At 41.1% G+C, this 19,995-nt stretch overlaps 1 protein-coding gene across 3 annotated transcripts in view; it reads right to left on the reverse strand.

Moving 5' to 3' along the window:
• Window positions 1-1,079: 1,079 nt before the first annotated feature.
• Window positions 1,080-19,995, reverse strand: part of Scgdelta (sarcoglycan delta) — a 179,558-nt gene continuing 160,642 nt past the window's right edge. For all 3 annotated transcript variants that reach the window (XM_012370815.2, XM_067347984.1, XM_012370980.2), the window contains 4 exons: window positions 17,933-18,215; window positions 5,953-6,142; window positions 5,501-5,693; window positions 1,080-3,336 (listed from right to left, as the gene is read on the reverse strand). In XM_012370815.2, the coding sequence (XP_012226238.1) occupies window positions 2,985-3,336; window positions 5,501-5,693; window positions 5,953-6,142; window positions 17,933-18,215 (1,018 nt within the window). In that variant the 3' untranslated portion in view covers window positions 1,080-2,984. The remainder of the gene's footprint in view (window positions 3,337-5,500; window positions 5,694-5,952; window positions 6,143-17,932; window positions 18,216-19,995) is intronic.

The following is a 19,995-nucleotide window of genomic DNA, read 5'->3' on the forward strand; positions in this document are numbered from 1 at the left end:
TCTTTCAAGATAATAATTTTTTTTATTATTATTATTCTGCTATACCATTTCTTTTTTCCCCTTTTTGTGTTTTATATTATATAAAAGGCATTAAGCACGATATTACGTTTCTGGTGCGTATTTCTTTGCTACGTCACTACTAATTTGCACCAGCCTATTGCCCCGTAGCGGTCTCGTGCTAGATCGCTTAAACCCCCGGTTGGCGAAACCTTTCTCTTTACTTGGCTCTGCATATTATCCGCCTCCCCGCCGCCGCTGGACGCAATTTTAATCCCGAATTCCAAGAAAATTACCTTGCCGTCAGAGCTGTTTAAGGGGGTACTAGATGAGATTGCCTCTGTTACCTGTCAGCCCGCTTGACATATATTATATTATGCAGCGGGCTGTTCGAACTAGTCTTGAGATTATTCTCTAATTTAAATTTTTATTTTCTTTTCACGTTGCCGCCGTCGCCGCTACTGCCAAACCGGGGAGCGGGACGCGTCCGTTTTAATAGAGAGCGGCAGATGAATTTTAGAGAGTCAAGGCATTGAAAATTTCAACATCCGCACATTTTCACAAACAAATAGGCGCGACGACCTGACGGACCGCTTGTATTTTTCAGCTAAAACCGACATTAAATTTTTAATTGTAATTTTGTTACAAAACTTTCCGCCTTTGTTGAGTGGAACAAAGGCAATTGTTAGTTACATGAGTTATAATTGGTGAAATCTATAGAACGTGTTGAATACGATGCATATGTATGTATATATCATTCGTCATTTGTGAGTGTTTTGTGTGTTATAAAAAAAAAAAAAAACAAACGCAAACCTACCTGTAACACGTTGAAAATTGGGCTCTCTTCGGAATGCATCCAACTGAATGAAAAACAATAATGTCGTATCAAATAACATTGGATGAATTTTGTTTATTCAACGACATCCGACTGATAATGAATGAAGACATTTCTTCACACTTGTTGTCAATGTGATCTATAAAATTAAAAAATTTTTATAAAACAATAATAATGTCCAATATAATTAGATAAAAAGAAGTTTGGTGATGATAATAACAGTGTTCAATAACATAAAATACACTGATTAATAATAATAGTAACAATAACGACTTTATTGCCACATACATAAATAAATGGACATGGCCGATGTACAGCGTACAAGCTGGATCGCAATTCGATCCGGTTGCGTCAAACTACCGTCTCGCATTCTCTCTCTCTCTCTCTCTCTCTCTCTCTCTCTCTCTCTCTCTCTCTCTCTCTCTCTCTCTCTCTCTCTCTCTCTCCCTAACTTTCTCTCGCCTTTAATGGCGGCACGCGCAGCCCGATGCAGCCGTCGCCCTACTTACAACAATGCTTCTACTTTGTATCGGAGCACAGGTTAAACAGACAACGCGTTAGAAGTAAGCGATTCGCAAGGAGTAATCTCCTTGAAAGGATCCCCTGCGCCAGCAACACTGAACGACAGCGCGGGCTCGTGGGGAGCTACGAACGATTTGCCTACAAGTGGTTTTGCCGCGCGAGGCATACACTCGATACATAGGATATAAGATGTCGAAACAAAAGACGAAGGTGCTAGGAAGAGACGGGAACCAAAGAAAGGATCATCGACGAGCAGTCGTCGATTCGATTAATTGGGCATTCGCCTGACGGCGATCGCGCGTTTCGCCGATGCACAACGGTCCAAACTCCCATCTTCATTTGTTGACACTTAGCGGCGACCTTCCTCAGCATCAGTGCCATTCAACGTCGCATTCAATGCCGCATTTAACACTATACGCAATCGCCTAATTTATATCTTTAAAGATTGCGTTGAATTAAAAATGCTAAATTTGCAACGGCGTCTAGCGTTAAACGGGAGATAGGAATGCAGTCCGAAATGAGCATCGCGGAGTAGCGTCGGCGACAGTGCTACGTACACATAGTTATATACGATCTATCCACGGTAGCACGGAGATCTGGTCCTTCTCGGCCGGCAAATCTCCGATGAACACTCCAAAAGCCCTTCGCCAAGGGCCACGTCTCGCCGGAGGAAATATACAAGTTCGAGCCGAATCCAGGGCGCCAAACAAGCAACGTATCTCGAAACGGCGAAAAAGTATCGCGCTGCAAGTCAACAACTACAGCGAACAGCAAAAGTCTCACGCTCTCCCACTCGCGTGTCACGTTGACCGACGGCGCTAGCGCGAGAAAAAGTTAAAGGAAAGATTCCGGTGAATACAGCTTGCGGAGATATTCTTCAGAGAAATTTTTCCGAATGCTTGCGAATCCGAGAGAATTCTTCCAGTCAGTGATCAAGATCTCGCGAGAATGTGCTTTGTTGCGGAGAGGCATGTTTATTCGCTCGTCTTGCCGCCGCCGGATCGACCGGATGTTTCACAATTCACGAAGATTGGCCGTAAAACACCACGACTAAAAAAAAATTGACCTGTGCCTTCAGCGCTGGATTAGAGCTGCAACAGCAACCTAAGCGCGTCTGATTTTATACGGCAAATTTAATTGACATTATAAATTTTAAAAGCCAAATAAAAGCACGCAACGCAATCTAATTTAATTGACACGCGTGTGCGCGTTGGAGCGCGACGTAACCAATGTCCAGATTAGGCTCTAAGCAAACCAGAAATTCTCGGAGAGCGCACGGCGTTTGAAAACGTATCGGGCATACGCCGCGTTCATTGAAAAATAGCACGTGTTGTGATGCGCAATTAATTAGCTTCAACTATCTGTATTTACCATTCTCGTCACGAGGTGCCGCAAGTATCCTGATATGTCGCATTCGACATCTTTGCCCATTTAGCGCGATAGATTCGTTTGATATCGTTTGCAGTGTTCCAGTAAAGGCCTCGTCCCCGATCGCGCCGATGGCCGATCGCAGTGCGTCTTGTCCTTTCTCCTTTTTCTCGTCGTCTCTGTCGTTAGGATCATCGAATCACATAAATAGTTCGTCACGATTCCTAACGAATTATCCCACGTTGTCGCGAACCGTGTTGTATTAGCAAATCGATTTGTCGGCCTGACAGCTGCCTTCCGGCCTGGCGAGGAACAATTTGCCGCTCGCGCAGGCACATAACTGATAGATGGCCGTCTCTCTTTGACCCTGATGAGTGGACGACGATCTGCTGGCGTGCTGCTGTTGTTGCTGCTCCCTGGACGAGTGTCCTTGCACCGGCATCGCGGTCTTGAGACCCTTTATGTAGACGGACTTGGCGTCAAGTCGGATGCCTCCGTGGACACTTTGCAGCTTTAGATCGGTTAGGCAGGAAGCTGAGATGTCGTTCGCCCAGGATTCGATCACCACTCGTTCTGGAGCGTGGATCTTTAAGGATCTTGTTGCTGACTCGAGCCTGCAACGTAGCAAGCAAACACCGCTCTGTGTGAATATTTATAATATAAACTTTTATAAATACTTTTCTATTTTTGACAAATATTTAGCCAGGTAGGATTCTAAATAAAATAAGTCAAACTCTTTTCCTTTAATAGTTAATTAATATAACAAAAAAAAATACGAAATTAAAAATACAGTCTATTATCAATTGCAGTTTGACTCATATTTTTCTTTGTAATATTGAATGAGTATTTAAAAAAGCATAAATGTTATGCTTGGAGAAATTAATTTAAAACTTTGAAAATTACACATGGCATTCAAACTGTAATTATCAAAATGGATACAATATCAATTTTTAATTTAATGTACTTAACTATCATCCGCAAAGTAATCAAAAAATGAATAAGAAAAATAAGTAAAAAAATATAAAATGTCAATTACGACTCTAAAGAGAAGTAATAAAATTAATAAATAAATATGTACATACATATATACGAGAGTAAGTTAAAAAGTAAAAAAAAACAAAACGTAAAAAATAAAACCTTTTTAAAAAAATCTCTATTTTTTTACTTTCCCTCGTACATGCATTTATACGCACCACTAACCACGATTTGGGTTTTATTGTTGTCTCTTTATTATTCAGATATTTATATGTTTAAATTATAAACACTTGCAGATCAATAAATATTAACAACATGGCAATGTTTGCAGTATCATATAAATATGAAAAACGATGGACGTTAGAAGTTTGAAAAACCATGAGAGATTCGAATTTTGAATTCAAATATTTATTGCAAAAGTTTCGACAGCGAAAATAACGCAAGTGCCTTTTTCTAATTCTGCAGTTTAAAGTAAAACACGAATGTGACAGCGATATAACCATTGTTTGATGCGCCACGGAGGCGGCAGGCGGATTCGTATACCTCAATTTCAGTGCATTACGTTCCAACAATGACGCGGATTACATCGTAAATCTCCGTGTACCCGTAAACCGTCGTCTTATATCCGAAGTATTCCGACAACGGAGTAATATCTGTATTGACTCCCGAAGCCGAACTCACGCAATAATCGATTCTCCCACCCGCCGAGACGGTCCACGTCCGTCCGTCTCTCCTCTTCGTTCTCAGCTCTTTTACCTGCTCTTTTACCAGCTCCACTCCGTCACCTTATTCTACCACAGCCGGTCCTCCCCTCCCTCACATCCGTCTCCTACCTCTTCGGAAACTCGTAGGATCCGCGGTATTTCATATCTGGCGCAAATCCAATCCTATGAATATAATTTTCCGCGCGAGCAAAGTTTTATTGTAATCGTAAATCCGTCTGTAAATTGCCCGGCGCTATCAATAACCGCGCTGCGGCGGTACAACTCCGTTTTGCTTCCCCCTCCCCTCCCCCTCTGTGCTATTTTTCTGCTCCCTTCCTTCCGTCACTACTATTCGTAGACACCGCGATTTCTCGCTATAATACGAGATGATGTTCACAGAGAGATGAGAACGAAGGAGAGGGAAGATTTAGAAGCTGCACTGGCTTGGCTCGGAACGGAGGTATGATGATCGTACGAGTAGATAGAAAGAAATTGTCATTTTTTTTATGAAGAAACGACTCCATCATGGAGACACGAAATGCTGTTACAAAGTGTTATTATTTGGTTGTACGAGCGGATAAAAATGATCGATCGATCGCATCCGCTCAGCGTCTTGTCGTATACTAATTTTGCGGGTATGTTACTTTTAAATGTACACGCCTCGTCTCTTCTGGAGCCGTAAAATCTCATGTTTCTTGCCAGAAGAATAAAGGATCACAGTCTATTAGCCTGACAAATTATTTTTACAACCACCCGATATAAACGACAGCACTAAACCGTCTGATTATTCTGACTCCATTCGGGTAATTACTACTTGCCGCAGGTATAATTATGTGTACAGAGAATTTGTATTGCATTTCGAGCAGTTATTGCAGTTGTTCATATGAATATTGATGATCGCAAATAATTACATAATATTGGTCACAATATTTAGAAATTGTCTATCCACTGGTAAATACTAATGTTAATCAGTAATCCAATTATTTGGATAATTATCAAATAATTTGTGATGCTTTGTGTAAAAAATCCACTTAGGGCTTTTCTATCGCACGATTATATATTCTGTCTGTTGCTAAAAAAAGATTTATATCATATTTACCTAAGACCGCGTCCCGATTCTCCTCTAACTATTGGGGTCTGCACGCTTCCCTGAAAAACGGCACCACCGTCGCCCGTCACCCTCAACATTTCTGCCCCCACAATAACCTGTTCTCTGTCCGCGGAGAACAGGACTCCTCCTCGAGGATCGGTTATTCGAAAACCCCTGGACACGCAATCGACGCGGTCCTCTCCTGAAAGCAGAATTCGAGTCGAACAAATGTTTAGTGATTTTTTTATTTTAAAAGCATGATCAACAAGTTTTGCATATATTAATTTATCTACATTATACATATTTCTTTCGTAAACGTTCCGAGATGGATTGCCGTAATTTTCAAAATAGGTTGCTTACATAATTTTAATTTCTTTTTCCGAAAAGTTGAAATTACTCCTCGCGATGTCGGGTCGTATGAAAAATGTCAGCTGTTATACCCAACCATTTTTATAACTTACCGACTGTTAATCGGGCGAGAAGCCGACCGTCGTGGGATCTCGCCGAGGCTGTAAAATTACTCCATGATTCCAGCACCAAGTTTTTACCTCTCCGAGATCGTAGACTGGAGGCCACAAGGGCGTCTAACACGGCAGCTTGACCTCTTAGCTCGATTCCCCCAGGCACCACTTTTAGCGAGCCGATACCTTCCTGAAAGAAAAGGAAATGACTGTCAGGACAAAGAGGCAAACCGTCGAAACTTTCGAGGCCGCGGCTATAACGCTCGATAAAAATAGAGTGGTGCCACACCACAATTTATTGCCCCTCTTGTACACCCGTTCTATTTTCCATCAAATTGACAGCTGACTCAGACTTCCTGTTCCCTATAAACACTATTTCTCGCGGTGCAAAAGTATAATTTTTCTTTTTAACCATTTTTTAGCCAATCTTTCGATAATTGCTGTAACATTCGGCGATAAACTGTTTCTAAAAAAAAAATGAATGCTAAATTGATTAAGACTAAGATATTAAAAATGGGAGAGAGCCTATATTAAACCAAGACGGTCTAAGACGCTTCTTGCATGCTGTATCGTCGCCAGCAAAGCCGGAATTTATTAAAATCGGACCGTACGCTGGAAAGCTTCGCAATATCGATATCTTCGAGATCGAGTGAGCACGCCGTCGCGCTCGTATCGTAAAATAAAATAATATACTCCATTACTGTGTCGAGTTTCAGCATGGCGGTATTAAGTATCGACTGCGCTCGCCATTATTGCCACTTCAGACGTCTGAATTATAAATGCGGCGATGAGCTACGTGTGGGTTACACGCAGTGATCCATTGTATCCGTTCGTTTGAAATATCTGCCGTAATATCCGAAACAGTGGCGTAGGCAGAATTTTATTTTAGCGCGGTCTCTCTCTCTCTCTCTCACTCTTTCTCTCGTTCGCCCACCAACCACTCTGGGAGGGGGGGGGGGTGTATTGAGCGAAGAAGGGTGAGCGACCCGGGGTCGGGACGAAAGGAGAAACACACTATAAAGTAGACACATTGCGCGTTTGCATTCATCTCGTAAACTTCGGGTAGTCTCCCACCTGGGACTTATCCCGAGCGGAAAGTGCAATTTGGCGTTTATGAAACAGTCTTACCGCGTATAATTGCGATCGAACTTTGCCCCCCAGCTATGTTAACAGATATTTTTTTTTGCTGAAGTGAAAATGTCTTTAATTATTTCCAGAATAATCGATAGATTTTGCAAAGTAATCAATACTATAAACATTTTTGGAACATATATATATAAGCAATTAATATTACGTAATATAAACACACATATATACAAATAAAAATTCTCGAAAAAAAAATCAAAGAACCATCAGTCGGAATCATGCTATCGTAGTATTCATTATTATGGAAGTTGAATTTGCATAGAGAGATTCTATTCACGCGTATCAATATGGCAAAAATGATTGGATCGCTCTTTACCTTTTGTGCCCAATATGAATGTAGTTCGACGAGGGCCATCGCGATTACATTTTTCATATTAAAGTGAACGAAGTATATATTTTAATATTATACCAAACGGTGAGTATTTTTATTAAAAGGCTGGCGAAACATTAGATGCAATTTGAAACAGACAAATCACTCGCAAAATATCTCACATTATTACTCTTTCCACCCGTGCTGTGCCGTGTCTTTAAAATGCCATTACAATAGAATAGCTCGCTCTTCGTACTACCGTCCACATTGGTTTCCGATGATTGGCCGCTCGATCAAAAGCAATTGCCACGCTCTGTCCACTTATTATTACTACTGCTGGCCCAAGTACACGCTGTCCGAACTGGTTTAACCTCTGATCAAGCGGACTCCATTTCGTTGGATTTTTTTTTTTTTTTTTTTTTTTTGATCGGACATCGCGCGTCGACCGTACCGAATATTTGCACACAGCGCGGCAATTTGATACGTCGATTCGCGGCAAAACGATATGGATAATTTCTTTCGTTAATTGAGATGTGAAAAGCCGAAAAGACAAACTTTATTATCGCAAATAGTATGATATTTCACCGAAATTTTATCGTAAATTGGATACATAATTTGGAAGGTATTCTGAATCATATTCATTGTAAATGAGAAATTAAAATTCCACATATACGCGAAGAATTAAATGTCCAGAAAAACATTCTTTTGAAAAATAAAAGCAAATTTCATAATAGACGTAAATAATCTTTCATTTACATTTTATTGATTTGGAGAGAAAAATGCAAACACTTTATTTTTTTTTAAATTCTCACATGCTAGAATATTTAAATGGTTAAATAAACCAATAAGGTTTAAAATATTCAATTAGAAAACGTTTTATGATACGCGAATGTACATATATAATTGTATATAACTAATACTGGTGGAAATTAAATTATTATTCTACGTAAACAATTGCGGTGAGCGAATAAGCGTATTCTGCATAAATATTTGATGATTTTCACGCTTATACGCTAATAATGCTATTAGTATCTTTGTCGAATCTTTGTTAATCGATTCAATTTCATAATCCGCCATTGTGCCAGTCGTAAGCGTCGGCATTCTGAAGGTAACAACCGGCTGCTAGATTTCGCCAAGTCGGTTGCAAGATTGCAGTTTAAATACTCGTTCATGGACTTTCCAGCATCAGTCCGTGGCCGCAATCGGCGATGGGAAAAGAAAGAGGACGAACGGTAGTTCTCGTGCCACCGGCACTCGATTAGCCAAATCGTTCGGAAAACGATACGATCTCTTCGCCTTCTACTTAACCGTAACCATAAACCTCAATAGCGTCCGCGCGCGACTGAGTCAGATCATAAGAAAGAAAACAAAAGGAGACACAATCATGCGAGAAGAATGAGAACGGGAAGAAACGCCGGACCGAAACGGAGATAGCGAGAAAAAGAAACGAGGCGCGCAATAAGCAAAAAAAAAAAGAAAGTAAGCGTGAGAGAGTAAATGGAAAACCCAGAGAAGAATAAGAAAAAGAAAAACGAAAGAGAAAAAGAGGGGGGGGGGGTGAAAATGGGGGGGGGGGGGAGGGAGAGAAAGAACTGCGACTGCACCTGTTTTTTAGAATCGCCAGACGGTTTGGAGAAACCTCCGGAGTCGAGGAGATCGTCCAATCGTAGTGGTGAGAACGAGCGGCAGTAGTAAAAGTAATCTACCGTCAGACAGGTATCATTAAGTCTGAGGCTTTATACCCTTTTTATCTCGTTGTCTGTCGGCCGTTGATAAGGGGATTTAAGCGACAATAAAAAATATCGACCCTTAGCCCCCTCTCGCAAACGCGAGAGCGGGCGCGTGCCTTTTACCGGCCTCTCTATCTCGAAAGCGCGGCTTTTTCGAGAGAGAGAGAGAGAGAGAGAGAGAGAGAGAGAGAGAGAGAGAAATTACAAAAGAGAAAATACATGCAATTAGCACGACTGGTTAAATTTCAGGCGACAAATCGACCGCGCATTGACCATATTTTCTTCATATTGGCGCAATTGGCCGCCATCGCGAGCATCAAGTATTTATCGTGCCGAAAAATTGCGGATTTGCGCTCGGTGGCGAAAATTGCACGCTGTTTGACCGATTAACAGATTTCCGGCTGCGCTGAAATCAATTCCCACGATGAATTCGACGAATTTATACGTGCTGCTATGGAAAAAAAAAGTTTTCACGCCGTTTTATCATCTCGCGCGTACCGTTCTGAATTCCTCGGAATATCGAGGCGCAGAATTCGTGCGATGAGAGTAAGCCAGACTGACGGCGGCGTCGGTTGCGGCACGTAATGAAATCCAAATAACACCCCTAGTAAGCGTATATCATCGTAACAACGCTCCGGCTCGACGGTTACTCGGCTGGTCGTCGTCCATAAATTAATACGAAGCGCGTTATTTACAAGGATTACAAGGGTGTTCCGTTCTCGCGCTCTCGCCTTGCCTGCGCGCCCTGCCTATTCTAATTGCGGTCAACTTCTTTCGCCGCTTCTTCATCGAGATAAGCTGTATTTGGAAGAGGATACTAGAATATACGAGAAAATATTAGTAAATATGCGATCCCGTTAGGTTGTATCTATTTTTATCTGCAAACATTTTCATATTTTCAACCCAACCAATATCATCGTGCTATTAACTTTTAACGTTGCTTTTGTTCGATCACACAAAGAGTTATGTACAAATATTTAAAAATAGAAAAAAAGGAAAATTTTAAAAAGAAACAGTTTATAAAATTTGTAGCCCTGATATTTCAATTTATAGATATTGAACTTTTATCTCTCAAAAGATCTGAGCTGCATTAATTTCTTCAATAACAGTTAATTATAGTTTTCTTTCTCAACAATCAAAACAGTAAAATATTTATTATATTTAATTTTTAATATAAAATGTTTACATATTTTACGAAAAATTCGTTATCTAACGATAGTATACAAAATGAGCTACCTGATAATCTCATTCGAGAATTTTGAGTTTTAGATATGCTCTCAATATTATTTAAATTTCGGTGGAAAGCAACAGCGAAAACCCAAGAATATATTTCCTAAATTGCTTTAACATAAATTTACATCCGTATGAAATTCACGCGCAGTCAGATTTCAACTGCAATGAATTTCGTTCCTGCAGATGAATAGAAGTCGGCGCATTGAACGCGCTCGCCACGCCATTTTGGCGAACCGATTCGCGTGCATATCTTATTTCGCAAATATCAAAAATTATGTCTGTATCGAAAAAGCAATATGTCGGTTGTTAGCAAAAATATATTCTCAAAAATCTACGTTTTTTTTTTTTTTTTTAATTAAGCCTATTAATCCAGCTGTAATAAATAATAAAGGTTTATAACGGTGTAATTAGTTTCCGCGCGATATTGCCTTCCACTTTTAATTATATAAAATTACCGGGAGAGATCATTATCAACAATAATAATCGTTAGGCTTCTTATGCGAGTAGGCGTAGGATTCGCGTGAGTTTGCACGATCGCAACGCTGATGGTTTAATCCAGATGCGTATGCTTTTCATGACGGACAGCCGTACATCTTGCGTTCTTACACGTACGTATGTCGCGCAGCCCGTGCGGCAGGTGATTACACACATATGCATGCGGCGCCACTACGGTCGCCACGCTAATGCACCTCACGTAATTATCCCGAGCCGGACGACGCTCGTAGTCCTGACTAACTTCTGCACCGCGAGTAATCCTCGACTCTGAATCCTGTCACCGCCTTCTCTTCCTCGGGCGATCCTCGGCGACCGAGGCGGCGATGGCTCTTGCAGGCCATAACCGAGCCCGGTCCATCCCCTTCGCCTCTGCTTTCCACCCCGTCACCCACGCCTCGCGACATCGCAATTTCGTGTTATTTTACCGCGCGACGGCGCGAGGATTAAAGCGTGGGCTTCTGACGCGCCTTGCGAGGATTAACTCGCGCGTCCCGCCAAGCGACTTTGCCCGCGTCACCATCGCGCGCGAATCGACAGGAGAATTATTTGCTGGTCGGCGAGACGATATATTGATATTCCCGTCTACGAACGGTCGCATTTAATGCCGTAAACTCCGGCGCTGACAGCGCGTCAAATTTCCTTCTCATTTTGTTGTGTTCGCTATCTTCGTCAATTTGCCTTAACAACTTCTTTGTTGATACTCCATGTATAAATTATAATTATAACACATTCGATAAGTACTTTAAAAAATAGAATTCAGAGGGAGAGAACTTAATTGTGCCGGTAAAATCTCAAATAGTTTTAGCTATATTTATTTGCATAATAAATGTTAATACAACAAAATAAAATAATAACACGAAGAAAACTTTACTATACCATAACGAACCGTTATCGCGTAATTTTTCCTCCAGATTCTTTTTTTTAAACATAACGAGCAAACAAAACTATACACAGCGCAGCGAAACGGACTATTTCATTTACAATATATATATGTACATTCTTTTTACGCTAATGGCAACAATTATATAAAGGAGATTCCAGAGATGAGACGCCCTCGAGGCATCATTAATGCTCCGGCGCGTTCTCATCCCTTCGGGCTTTTACTCTTATAAGTTCCATTCTTATTTCTGCCGCTCCTAGCAAGCCTCCTCCTTCTTTTGAATTGCTCTACTTTTTTCAGCTGCGATATAATAATTTATTGTATTTCGCGTCTCCAATTAACGATCATCATCAAGATAGATGGTGATCGCATTCTGATCGAAATCTTCATAGCTTTTACTTTAGATCGTACAACACACATTTTTGCGGATTCTACAACATTGTAGAAGTAGCGAGGAAAACCTATAACCCCAATCTGGTATTTGACGTAGGGTTGCGGGATCGGCCGTTCGAAATGGGAAATCGATAAAAATGTTGCGACGGCTGGCGTAATGCGACTCTCGAATTTAAATCTTTGCCATGGCGATTTTTGCGGGACAAATATCGCTCTGTTGACTTTTGGCTTGCGCCGAGTCTCGCTTGCGATCAGCGATATGGAAAACGGAGTTGCGATATGGAGTAAAATCTAAATTTATAGTCATTGCAATTGATTTAGACGAACCTGTGTAATATATTATAAAAATAAATGTATCTGTTTTGATTTTTTCGCGATTTATTGCGCAATACCTTAATAATATTTTAGATTATTGCGAAAAAAGATTTATTTTAAATATTTTTAGAATAATAAAATGTGAATAGAGTGAATGCGTGTCACTTGGAAGCTCGAGACAAAGCGCAAAAGTGATCAATAACAGCAATTGAAGAAACATCGATTAATGAGGTATGGATCTTTCATAGAAGGTTTGTGCATTGGTCTCTCGTGGCTTCGTGCGAAATCCCTGGAAACAATAAACTTGTCTGTTCGGCCTTCCACGCGAACCAACCTATAACCGCCACCACTAACGTACTACAGCATTGCTATACGTTCAAAATTCATGGCGCTACGCCGCTATATTGCACTTGCACTTGGTGGCTAGGTGCTATAATGGATATCCTTTAGTACTAACACATTGTATCTATGTAACGTATATAGGGTGGCCACTTGTGTTTCCTCACGCACGTGGCATCCGCAATCAACTTTTGCAAAAAATCTCGCCGCTTCATCACTTTTATTTTTTGTCCTGATAAAACCTCAGACTTGAGAATTTATTTGTCACAGATGTTTTTAATTTATCTGATTTACCGTAAATTTATTGTTTAACATCCTGATTTGTGCAAGAAATCTTATATCCGTATAAATATATTGATAAAATTATGGCAATGTGTTTCTTGCGTTAGACAGTACAAATAGAGATTGGCAGTCATTTCATTGTTTGTGACAGTAATTTGAAGAACGTGAAATAGATAGAATATGCTTCTTTAAAGCAAAACTCGATTAGATATTTTTCCAATAGATATTCGTGATTTAATTTTGAAATAATTGATGCATATTTATTTCTACATTTTGGATATTCAATGCCGCGAGAATCCATTTCCGGCGCGATCTCTTTTGTGAAAATCTCAAAATTAAAATTTAAGGAATCCGACTTTACACGCGATGCTCCGAAACGTGTGCGAGTGTACGTGTGCACGACTCGAGTGGAGAAGTGTTCATTTGGAGACATGAATTCCAATTGATTCTGTATGGAGAAGAGACCCTGCGAAAGGAGCCACCTTGTACGGGTATAGAGGGTGTGTGTGCAATATGTATCTTCACAGGCGATGTAGGAAGGAATGTATACAGGTGAATTCTCTATGAATACAAGGGTTATAGAGGGTAAGGTCCCGCAAGCGATATTAGGTGGAAGGGGCATCTGTTCGCTATGGCCATGTATGTAAGCCGTTAGTGCCAATATAGTGTCCGTATACCACTCCGTCCGACATAACGTTTCAGGGTGTATTATATATTGTCCGTAATCGAAGATCTCTCCTAAGACCTCTCAACTTGATAGGAATCCCGAAAGGAACCCGAAATATTCGCTAGCGATAAGACGACGGAGAAAATCTTTTCGTGTCGCCGTAAGAAATGCAAATATAATCAATAAAATCGTACTCAAATAACATGATTGAAAATTGCGAGTAAAAATGTACCGACGTAGGTACAACGCAAACGCAAAAGTATTAAAAATTGATGGGGCAAAATCTTGGGTGGTATAAAGTATAAACGATAAATGAAGGAGAGAAGTTTCTTAAATTATAAGAAGCTTAGTTACCGAGATACTTAAAGTTCTGCGAATCAAGGTATCAAGCGCGCAGTTTATTTTTCGCTAAAAAAGAAAGTCGGTTTTAACTTCGTCGAAAAGGCTTCGTTCAAGAAACAAAGCGCGAAGCATTCCGATTTGCAAAATAAATATATCGCGGTGAGAAACCATCGCACGCGCGATTATTAACAACGAATAACGTCGATCGCAATGGAACAAGACTTCATTAATACAGCGCGCGCCAATCGAGGGGCGCTTAATTAATTCCACCGCGGCGAAAGTTTCGCAGTTACGAAAGCGCAGCGACGAGCGCGCGCAAGGCGGTTTTCTTAATTGAGAAAAATGATTTAATTTCTTTGCGGTATCGTTCGCGCGAACGGCGGGGCGGGAGGAAGATGTCGGCCGGGGTTGGCCGAGACGAGGTAACTCGAGAGTGAAAAGAGGCAGTGGGAGGTAGACCGAGACTCTCATCAAATATAAATGGTCGGAGAGGATGGGTGGATAAAGACGGGGGAGAAGTACAGTAGGCATGAAATATTTCCCGGTCTGCGGAGTGCATCGCGCCTTCACTCGCCTAGAAGCGTCTCGTATAGGAGCGGAAAACTTCAAGATAGGTATCAACCGAGTCCCGGGAAGTTTCAGCTTCCGACTCAACGTAACATTCCTAGACTCTTGATTTCTGCGGCGCTTGTAACGCACAACGCCAGTTTTTACGCGATATCACAGATGCATATTACAAAATCGCTTTTCACAAGACGCTATAAAACTATCGTACAAAATAGTTTATCATCTACTTGCATCGACAAATTTTAGTTTTTACTCTATGTAACTATGATATTATTAATCTATCGTCATAAAATAGAAAAATTTAATTTTTTCTATAGTTTGTTCCGTCAGTAAAAGAATATCGGATAATTCGATATAAAATATTGTTACGTAATTTGCACTATATCCAATTGTCCTGTACATTTTGTTTCATTTTACGTTCTAGTTTTCGGTTGATTGACTGCATTAAAATAAAAATACAAAAAAAAAACAGATAAATTTTGGAGATTCTATCATATCTTTACACATCATAAACAGTACGAAATAAGTAACATAATAAGTATATATATGTATATTTTACGTTACTCAGAATTGTATATTTTTAAATTATAGAACATGTTTTAGTCAATAAAAATTTGTGTAATCACACATATCACACAATTTAAACTGTCATATTATAAAAGTTTCGGACAGCTTCAGCTCTTGCAAAATGCCGGTTTTCATTTTTTTATTTTCTCCAATAAGTCCGATTTAAATTGCACGAAAATAACACGGGGTCACATCACGTTTTATGCAGTTTCAATTCCCGCGGTCAATCCGTTTATGCGCTAAATCCCATCCACCTCTCTCACGCGTAAAATTTTACGTACATCGCGCTACAAAATCACGTTCTTACTGCCTCACGCGATGCGCGCGGCGTATACGAAGCCGCGCATAAGCCGTATCTCTATATTCCACCGACGCGCCCTCCCTCAATTCGCGCCGACACTGATTCGTGAACAAATTTTACATTTGACTTTCCTCGAGATATCCTACTTTACGTCGATTACGCCGATGTGGCTGATGCCGATGCTCTCCGCCGTGAACCAAAATCGTCGTAAATCGTCGATCGGAGCAGCCTGCGGCCCGGCCGGGCGCAATAATTAACGCGCCCGAACTCCTAATTGATTGTCTCGCTGATTTACCGAGTCGCACAATTAATCGGACATGAGTTATCGTCGCGAATATCGGTCAATAAACGAGAATTTAATTACCTTCCCTAATTACGACTTACGACAGGCGAAAGAGGAAGAGAGAATGCGATATGCTAGTCGGAGAAGTTTTCGGCGCAAATCGGCAAACCGAGCGGCATTAGGAGGGGGATTGAAAGATGAAGAATGAGAAAAAGGGAGAAAGAGCAGAAAAGAAGAGAGAGAGAGAGAGAGAGAGAGAGAGAGAAAGAGCCACGAAAAAACCGGATGGAAGATCAAATGAGAGAATCACTGTGAGAGGATAGGACGAAAGACGGGGGATGAGAGAGTGGCAAGAGGTTGGCGAGCGATGGAAGCGGCATAAAACGGGAAAGGTAGCGGCGGAGAAGTAGAGAGGGAGTGATCTGGAAGGGTGAAGAGGAACGGGAAAGAAGAAGTGGCAGAGACTTACATTTCCCACGGGGTATCCCTGCTGCTCCCGGGCTCCTTACTTACGGATTGATACTCAATTTCCACTGAGTTTAGCCCGTATCCAGGGATCATTGCGCCAGATCGCGGGAGCTCCTTTCGATTTCGAATAAATTCGATAATGGCGAATAGGTAGCTGCAGTTCGACGGAAACGCGGAGAACGAGGGCGGATACGAGGGATGGAGGGTCTCACGATCGTTTTTTGCCTTAATCGAGCGGACTAGGTGCCAGCTTAGCATCGGCGAATCCATGGCATTGTTGCACCACTCGGATACGTGGGAACGCCGATTTGCAGAAGCGAAAGCGTCAGTACGATTATGCGACCGGGCGATAAAGTGGATTCGAAGAATTTATGCGGGTCTCTCTGCGCGCGTGAATTGAATCGAACTTGGCGTGTTGCAGGCGCTAGCGAAGTGCATTGTGCAAGCTGCAGTCGCTGTTTTGCGCTTTGAAACGGTCTGTCCGGAAGAAAATTACATTGTCCCCGTGATTTTCATTTCTGATTGATATTGCAAATCGTAACATTATTGCAAAATTGTTTATTTACAGCTCACAATAAAGCGTATTTTTCCCTAAATTTTATACATATTTTACCGTAACAGAGTATTGATTCGTGCATTGTTATACAAAAACATTTAGTGTCTTAAATACATCATTAAAAGCAAATAAACATTTGAAAAATCCTTTCAAAAATGCTTGAAACTTGCAATACCGAGATACATTTTGCGCGAGAACGTTTAAAAACCAAGACAACTTGTCGTTAGATCTGAAATTGTCAAATATGTCCCGACAACTTACGAAACTCGTAGGAAAGTCGTATCTCGACCGTCGCGCGCGACATAGACATTTACATTGAAACGACCTTTACATTACAGCCATTATCGCAATCAAGAAGTTGGTACGGGCAGCGTTTCCCCGGGATTGCGAAGAGCGAAGGAGGACGCTCGAACGCTGCCGACTTACTTACTAATGAACCCCCGGTCGATTCCGGGGACGGGTAATTGTAATGCGACCGAATTAAGTCTGGGAGAAGAAGAAGTATGAAGTGCAAACGACAATTTTCAGCGACGGAAACACCGCGGCGCCGATGTAACAGTTCCGGCAATTACGGAGAATTATATTAACCACCTTCGCGCCTCGCGCGCCACCCTCGCGCGCCTCCCTCAAAGCCGTCGGCGATGCATCCCGTCCGTACGGCGCTTTCGTACGATCCGGCGCCCCTCGTCGAGGCCTGTTATTCGGGCTCAGGAACTCGCGCGAAACTAATTCCAAACCACAAGACAGAAGTCGACTTTAATGACTGTCGAAAAGTTACATACGTCCTTATCTAGATCGAATTTGTGGGAGATTCCTAATGGGAGAAGGTAATTCCGGACTTGTTCGTTTCTATGTGTTTGCGAGTAATATTATTTGAAAAATAAACACGTGTCGCGTTTTTATTTATTACGAGATGATGTCATACAAAGTTCTCGAATCAATTTTCGAATCAGACAAAGACAGCAAAGTAAAATGATACCTTTATCTATCTTTTTCACGTTTCTGTTATAAAAATTATAAACAATTTTGATACATTTGTCAGTGTGGTGGGTTTGTAAGAGCGATCGTGTGTGTAAAAGTAATGTCTCATCGACGCATAAACTTACAGAACTGAATCCCATGACTTTCAGCAGCCAGACGGTGAGAGCGAGATTGAGAATGACGATGACCATAAGGATCAACACAAGGGAGTACAGGCATCTCTTTCTCCAGCCATAAACACCTAATCTGAAGCCACCTTTGCACGGCGTGCCGCCGGAAGCTCGCTCCTCTGAGGCGGAAGTTGACGTTCTCGAGGATGGTCCCGCCGTTTGCCGTGCACCACTGCGGCGACCTGCACTACTGGAAGTGCAAGGTTCGTCGAACCATCCCCCTTGGCCCCGGGACATCCTGAAAATGTAATCTAGGTTACGGAACAAAGTTATCGCCCCAGAAGAACTTATTTCTTTGATACTTCAGACTTTGCTTTAAATAAAAATTAATATTCTTAACTAATTAAAATAGAAATTAATTTTAAATTTAAGATAATCTAAATTCTGGAAGAAACGTTATTCAGGATTTTCAAATATATATATTTATATCTAGAAAATTATAATAAAGCGGATTAAACTTTTCGGATTATATATAGTTTTAACAAATTTATTTTTGCAAAGTTATTAAAAATTTATTCTGGATATTTTGTTTTCCACGTTTTTCGTTGTCTGAATACCCTCATGCACGTTCTCGTGCTACAAGCGATTTCACGCCGTAAATTGGCAGATTACGGTTACGAGATATAAACGAGATGCGTGTTATAGCTACAGGTCGTTACAACGTGCAGTTGCGAGCCATTAATAAGACTACAATTACGAGGCTGTTCTTTCTGCTGTGATCATTTATCAACGGTTTATACCTCATTCTTGAACACCGGCTGCGCGGAATTGTTCGAGGAGGCGAAACGCGTCACGAAAGACAGATCTTCCGGTTTTTTTCCCCTCCACTTCAACAACGCGAGATACTTTATATCGGACGTGCACGACTTGTAAAGTTGCCGAAGATCATCTCGCGAAGTCTCCTTTCGATATCGAGGTGATAATTTCTTTCGGTTTGCAACTATTGCCGAGCACTAAAATAAGATTTTTACAAGAAAACGAAAATTTGCGTTAACGCATAAAATCATCGGAAGAAAAATACAATAGATGCATTTGTCCACTTGTAAGGGTTTACTACAGCAGAAAAAATGTTTTCGGGACGTATCACGATTATGCACGCGGCATTTGCATATCGATGCAATTCATTTTCGTCGGCTGTCCTCTCTTCACACTAACTGCGACGATAAAATAAATCTGCTGACTTTTATGACGAAACCAACATTATGCCTCGAGTCACTCATGTAAGTATCATATCGTGATCGCCCTTCATATTAATTACAACGATAAACAAGATTACTGATTCCTGCAAAACAACGATAATTTTTATCTCGAGATTCATTTGCACGAAATTATATCTCGACATTAATTATTTATACAAACAAAACAGAATCGCTCACTTTTACAAATTGACGGCAGAAATTTTGCTTCAAGTATTGACAAAAATTTCAAAATAGCGATTATTTGTTATGCGTAACATCAATCAGTCAAAGGAATACTCCGATCCTATTCGCGTGAGTCATTTTTCACACAAGCTCAGAATTTGAAATGTAACATAACTGCTGAATCGCGAATAGTGATATACTTTAACGGCTCAGAAGCGAAGTAGAATAGTCCGGATTACGGTGTAAGAGTTAATACGCAGCTCTGCATTTTTATCGGATATCCGAATTGAGAATCGCGAGAAACAAAGAGACAGAGTACGAAACAACGCAAACAAAGGGAAACAAGAGAGACCGAAAAACTTATGCAAAGCTAGCCGCAAAACGCCTGACGTAACTTCCCTACCTAATCCCGGGACCGTAAGGCCTTGGACGAGAGAGGGATTCTCCTCCATTCTCGCTCTTCGCGTCGCCAGTCTTCTTCCACTTCTTCACTTATTCGTTTTTATTTTCATTAACGTTCCTCGTCGGAACGGAGGAGCGTTAGTGTGAGAGCGAAGAGGAATGGGAGGAGGAGAATGGAAAAAAAGCAAGGTCGACGGTGCGCAAGAAGCGAGAGCTAAAATATTCAATGCCCTTTCTTCCGTCCTCTTATGGATA

Source organism: Linepithema humile, chromosome 1 (assembly GCF_040581485.1).
Source record: "Linepithema humile isolate Giens D197 chromosome 1, Lhum_UNIL_v1.0, whole genome shotgun sequence".
Classification (NCBI taxonomy): Eukaryota; Metazoa; Arthropoda; class Insecta; order Hymenoptera; family Formicidae; genus Linepithema; species Linepithema humile.